Raw genomic sequence first — 6667 nt, 5'->3', positions numbered from 1 at the left:
TTATATGATCTTATTTGAACTTATCTAATCTTATTTGAACTTATCTAATTTTATTAACCTTATTATAACTTATTTTAGTTATAAATTTGATTAACCCTTATCACAACTTATCTGAACTTATTTTTCCTAAACTTATATTATTTGAATTTATCAATACTTATTAACCCTTATCTAAACTTATTTGAAAATTAACCCTAAAATAAGTGGAAATAAGATGAACAGAACAAAGCCTTAAATGGACTTTTATCATTTCTCTTTACTAGGGCAGCCAACGCGCGCGTTGCGCGCGGAATGGCTAGCCATTTCGAGTTAACTTTTTTTTAGCTTGAGTTTAGGAATGGCAATATCCATTTATCACATGTGTACGTAATTATCACAAGTGTGCTATTCAAAAAAAAAAATTATCACAAGTGTAGCTAAAACTTGGCAGTGTTTGGGTGGAACAACGATTACTTTAGTTGTGGACGATTACTGTTTTACCTTATGTGTTTAAAATAAGTGTGTGTGTGTGTGTTTTTTTTTTTTAATAAAGCCTTACGAATTTAGGCCATAGTTTTAAGGTTTATTGGAACAGCTAAAGCATCCAACCTAACGCATAATATTCTTAAACCATAACCTTGAAAATGTTACAAACAAAAGGTTCAAAAGCAACAATTACAAACAAACATTGAGCATAATATGTTGTATGTGGCAGTGTTCTTGTATGAAGAAACATTGTGTACTTAATACTTATTCATGTTGTTGCTAAGTTGTTTTAGTAGAGTCTAGGAAAAGGAAATGGCTTTGATAGCCCACTTTAGAACCCGAAGTCTAGTAAAGGATGTTGATGCAATCTAAAAGTACGTTAGCTTGGTAGCCAAGGTGGTAGTTATTACTTCAAATTCTTGCTAGTCGCCGTGTGAAATAATGCATTGAACAATACTAACCTTTTTTTTTTTAAGGTGAAGGAGACATTAAGATTAAGGAGAAATAGGAAAGCCAAGTATATAAATTGTTGGAATTATAAAAAAACTATCAGTTTCCTAAAAAAAAAAAAAAAAAAAAAGTTACAAACTCTAGCAATTCTTGAGCTTGGTTTTCTGGGTTTTCTTCTACTCAGAGATGGTGAATAAAGATTGAGGAGATAGAAATTAAAGCGCAAAACTCATTAATGGGTAGGGATTATAATGGGGTAAGAAGGTAAATAAACATTTTGAAGGGTAAAAAGGTCTGTACACTATTCATAAGAACAACTTTCCACTTTTTATAAGGTAGGGAAAACCTATCTAACTTAAAAATAAAATGATTATATTTATATTAAATAAGCAAGGATATAAAGTTTAATGTAGGTTAAAACTCGATACAAAGTATCCCAACGTGACACGAGAGTACGCTAATATGTCATGGGCCACATTAATGGACATCAATTTCAAAATTTGTATGAGCATGACCAAGCGACCTACACATTGTCTTCCTTATGTTTATTATCAAAGCTCTAATAATCACCCCTCTAGGTAGAGATGTTCGCGGTGTGGTTTGTAATTTTTTCAAACCGCACCAAACCGCACTTTAAAAAAAAACCGCACTTAACCGCACCCCAAGCTGCGGTTTGCGGTTTAACCGTATTTTATTAAAATTGTAATTATTCTTTTTAAAACAAAACTTTTATTTTATATTATAATTATTAGTTGATAATTTAAATATTAATCTCTTTTTATTAACCTTTAATTAACTAATAGTAAAAAATTAGCTCATATATTTTAGTTTTTTAATATAGTTTTAATGAAAATATAGTGTAAAATTGCAAACCGCATTAAAGCGCAGTTTGCGGTGCGGTTTGGTCTCAATAATTTTAGAAATCGCACTAAACCGCAAACCGCAGTTTGGTCATTTTAAAAAACCGCACCGCAATTTTCAAACCCCAAACCGCACCCTGTAAAACCCTACTCTAGGCTCTAGCACATCATTAAATATGGTTATGCAATAGTGCATGACACATGGAACAAGCACATTATACATAAGCGTTGTTTATGACACATCGACATGAGCTCAACATAACTTTTCCTTTGCATATTCCAATTTCCAATCACAATTTGCTAAACAATACGCACGAGCGATGCTCGATGGCCAAGCATATAAGCTTGTGTAGAGTATGGTCTGAGCCCATCTCTACAAGGATAGATACAAAATATGTCTAATGTCTTCTTTGCCTCTTCTTCCGTCTCACCTTAATCCATATAAAAGTTATAGACTAGTATATACAATATAATTATCCAAATAAGTCAAATTAAATTCTTTATTTGCTCCGAGTTTTACTTTATGGCATTTTTAAAAATTGAATCATACATGGTTTTGAAAATAAAACTAAATATAAAAAAATTGAATCGTATACTTTTTATCCCACAACAAGTAACTCCTAGGAAGTATATGTATTCAAATGTAACGCTAAATCTTTACACGTACCCTTATAAAATTGTGTGACTAAATCTTAACGATGAATATTATAAATAGTTGATTACTTATATTATTCACAATTTCACATTTCAAAGTATCACCAAGTGTTGGGCAATAGCTAATAGCATATTCAATGGGTTAAGCATGTCCATTATCATTTGTGCTAATACAATAAAGCTAGCATAAGGACTAATGCTTCAATATTTCTATGTAAATGTTTACGAAGTAGTAGTTGTGTTAGCTTTTATTGAATTAGAATGAATTGCGTAATCAATACAAGTAGAGGCGCTTATAATGTTCATATATAATTGCGACCTAGTAAAAGGTTGTATATACAAGTAAAACATTTTCCGTGAACTTTATTTTACTTGTTTAAGTATGGACATAAGATCTCAATAAGGCAATAAGTAATAGCATCCTCATTTATAGCCTAATCCTAGTATGAATGTGTGAAAATCATAATTTATAACAAGATCACTAGTTAATCATGCTAAATATTTTCACTTTTTCTAGACGCAAACCTCTTAAACTACCCGTTACAAAAATTTAAAAATGTCAAGCGATTAGTTACCTCTATATACATGGACATTAGCAATTTACTTCATTTAGCAACCACTCTTATATTCATTTTGCCAATATTATTACAATTGGTATTGTCCTCTTTAAATGGCTAGCTTTTGCCATTTCCCAACACAAATTGTTTACACTTGCATTTGAGAGGATTTAACCTAACCTCAACACCTAACCAACCCCAACCCAAAAAAAAAAAAAAAAAAAAAAAAAAAAGAGAAAGCGAAAGATAACTACAAGAAAAAAAAAAGAAAAAAAAAAATCTAAGAAAAATAATTGCAGAGGATCAGAATTTTGAATCAATGTGTTGTGCTAAACACAAGGTGACACGTAGAAGAATATTAGGCGTGTCCATTTAACGAAGGTTGCGTGTTGGGCTTTACTTCTTGGATATTATTATGGGCCTGGGCCTTCCCATTTCCATTGAGGCCCATTTCAACTGCATGTTCAGTTGTAGTCTTCCTTTTTTCCTCAGGAATCTTGTTCTTGTCATAGTATATGAAGTAGAGGATCAGTTGCATTGCTCCTAGAGCTGTTCCAAATCCATTGGGTACCTGCCCAAAACATAAGGGGTATAAGAATATAAGATTACGATTTCACGTCGTATGATTTGTCACATTGTCTAAATCTCTCGTAATCTACTATAAAGTTCCAAAATGGTTTCTTAGTTACACACGTTATTTAGTTTCTAGCATGAATTTTAACATTCTCTAACCCGACCTATATCCGACCTAAAACCGAGCATTTTGTATTGTTGCCTATGTAGTTCTTTAATACAATCACAAAACAACAAAGCAAAGTTGTACACATAGTGATTAAATGAGTGATCACCTTCATGCTCTAGGAAATTGTGGGCTCAAAGACTGTGACTAGGAACTACCATACACCCCTCCAATTAAATAAATATTACTTTAATATTTGCTAAGAAAATATTCCATTTCAAGAGTATATGTCTATATGATGAAATATCTTTTTTAAGTAAACTGTAGCACTAACAAACTTTTAATGTAGCTTAATTATGAGTAATGACCCACATACCCCTAAAAAACAACAGAAAAACTAGTCATTTTCTACCTACATTGTTATTGTTGTTACATAGAAGATATTTCTAGCATTTCACATGAACTTGGTCTACAGTGTATAATTAGGGTACAGAAAATTAATTTAACCTATAATTAGAAATTATTTTACTAAACATTGCATATTATTATGATAATGTGATTATGAAATACTTACAGCAATATAAGGATCGCGGCCTATTAATCCGAAAATGAACCATGAAGTACCACACAAGAAGCAGAAGAGTGATAGCAAGAATGGCATGTATTCCACACTCTTTGTCTTAATCACCAATCTCTGCATTATTAAGAATTAAACTAATTAATTCCAATTTCAATAAATACAGATTATATCATAATCTTCAAATGCACAAAACTAATTAATAGCTAGTGATCCTTATAACAAAACTATTTGCACAAACTTAAGTCCTCTTTAAATCAAATGTCATACTACCTATACTAGGTGCAAATCTTTAAGTACGTCCTAATGTTTAATCATTGAATTTTCGAGCATTGGATTAAAATCTTCTTTGGTTTTTTGAGTTTACGCTTCCTTTCCATTTTAATAAGACGATCCATTACGTATCGAAAAACAAAATTAATAATAATTAATCTACATTTTGGGAATATGTAACCTCATGTCAACCTTATATCCTAATTATAGATGAATGTCAACAACTAGCAACTTGTTAGTGTCATCCCATTATAGGCAGAATTTAGGGTGGTCCAACAATTTTCCATTTCAAGACCCTTATTAATGACACACATTATTTACTCGTATTACAATGTCTAACTACTTAACCAACTTAACAGAACAATAACATAACATTAAAAGAAAAACGTAACATATAATTTATCAAATAAAACTCACCATAATAGAAAGAGGAGAACCATACATGATGATGGAAAACACACTAGCAGCAACACCACAGAAAATCTTCCTATTGTTGCCATGAAGAGCAAGGACTGAAACTAGCGCGACGGTTGCGAAAATCGAGAGGATGATTAGTAGTAGACCTCCGATCTTAAGCTTTTGTTTTCTTGGAGCCAAGATTAGAAAAACAATCACATAAACACTCTCAATTACTGCACCAGTTCCATTGATTGTTGTCACTAGGACGTTGTTAGGGGACACAAAGGGTAGTCCATACCTGTTTTATGTTACATGATCATATAGTATATTAGTATATTTCAACACATTTTTTTATAAACATTATTAATAATTTGATGAAATTAAGATCTATCATCTATGTTAGATACTTGGTCATGACAACTTCTATTTTTAGTAAACTATTGGTTGATTAAAATGTTGAATTTTATGACCAAATTCCATTTTTGGAAAGTGACATGCTAAAAGTGTAACACCATATCACACATTATTCATGATTTATTATTTAATAACCACTAAAAAACCCATTTAAAAAAGAGAAATTAAAGCTAAAATATAGGAAAAAATAGTTTAAATTGAAGAAATTCTAGAAGATTAGAGAAAAGGGATTTACCAAGCAGAAAGGAGGTTGTTGAGCAAAGTCATAACATAAGGTACTCCAGAGAATTGCTCGGTTGATTTGTTCTTAATGATCCTCTTAAATGTCACACTGCAATTAATATATTTGGTACCAAAAATTTAATTAATTTCTCAACTAAATTCATTACTAGATCTTACTGATTGAATAAGACCCACATCATTTAATTTCAGAAATATAAGTATTTATTAAAATTTGTCAAGAAAATGACAAAAATGATTATATAATACAAGAAAATGTGGGAAATGAAAAATGAAATTTGCTTCATTTTATTTTATCAAAAATTACACAGAAAACAACAAAGAAAAAACAGAGTAAGAATTTTTTATTTTATTTTTTAAAAAAGAAATTACTGGATAAGATTGTGAAAAAATGGAAACCCATTTAAGTTCTTGCCAAAAAATTCATGGATTTTTAATTTTTTTTTTTTTTAAATGAACAACATACACTGGAGCTAAGAAGAGGAACAGAGCAGTTGCATTTCCTGCAAGAAAACACAAAATTCAAGAAACAGAATTAAAATTGCTTCAAATTACAACAATAAAATGATGAAACAATAAAAATTTGATAAACACTATTAAAAAACGAAAAACCCACCAAAAACACCGAAGATGAAATGAGCAACATTCATCATATTATCTGTTCTTGTACTTAGAAGTGTTGACGAAAACAGGGGAAAAACAAAGGATGTATTTCTTTTGCAATATTCTAAGTTTTCTAAGTATAAAAAACTCGAATTATAAACTGGATTTTTTATGTGAATGTCGAAGAGAGAGAGAGAAAGATTTAGTATTAAAGTGAGGGAGTTGGGAAATGCTAATGCCGTTTATATAGAGAAGTAGGAGAGAGAAGTAGGAGAGAGAAATAGGAGAGAGAAGTTAGGAGGGTTTTAATCAAGTTTGGGAGGTAACTACGTAGTATATATATACTTCGTATACATATATATTTTTTTTTTTTTTACTTCCTCCATTTCTTTTTAGTGTTTTATAATATTTTGTTTTCCTATTAATTCGGGTTTTTAATCATTGGTTCGATTGACAATCTTTCGTTATATAAACTATATTTTATCCATACTCTACC

The 6667-nt window shown here is 30.6% G+C and overlaps 1 protein-coding gene across 1 annotated transcript; it reads right to left on the bottom strand.

The window, feature by feature from the left end:
• Positions 1 to 3011: 3011 nt before the first annotated feature.
• LOC145638090 (bidirectional sugar transporter SWEET1-like) lies at positions 3012 to 6386 on the bottom strand. Its single transcript, XM_081689049.1, has 6 exons — positions 6185 to 6386; positions 6035 to 6071; positions 5564 to 5659; positions 4933 to 5212; positions 4240 to 4359; positions 3012 to 3557 (listed from the first exon to the last, which is right to left on the bottom strand). Exons 1-6 carry the CDS (start codon positions 6219 to 6221, stop codon positions 3345 to 3347), a joined length of 783 nt encoding a protein of 260 aa, XP_081545175.1. The 5' UTR covers positions 6222 to 6386; the 3' UTR covers positions 3012 to 3344.
• Between the last annotated feature and the right edge of the window lie 281 nt (positions 6387 to 6667).

This window comes from Chenopodium album, chromosome 7 (genome assembly GCF_948465745.1).
Source record: "Chenopodium album chromosome 7, dcCheAlbu1.1, whole genome shotgun sequence".
Classification (NCBI taxonomy): domain Eukaryota; kingdom Viridiplantae; phylum Streptophyta; class Magnoliopsida; order Caryophyllales; family Amaranthaceae; genus Chenopodium; species Chenopodium album.
This window is presented reverse-complemented; position numbering and strand designations above follow the sequence as displayed.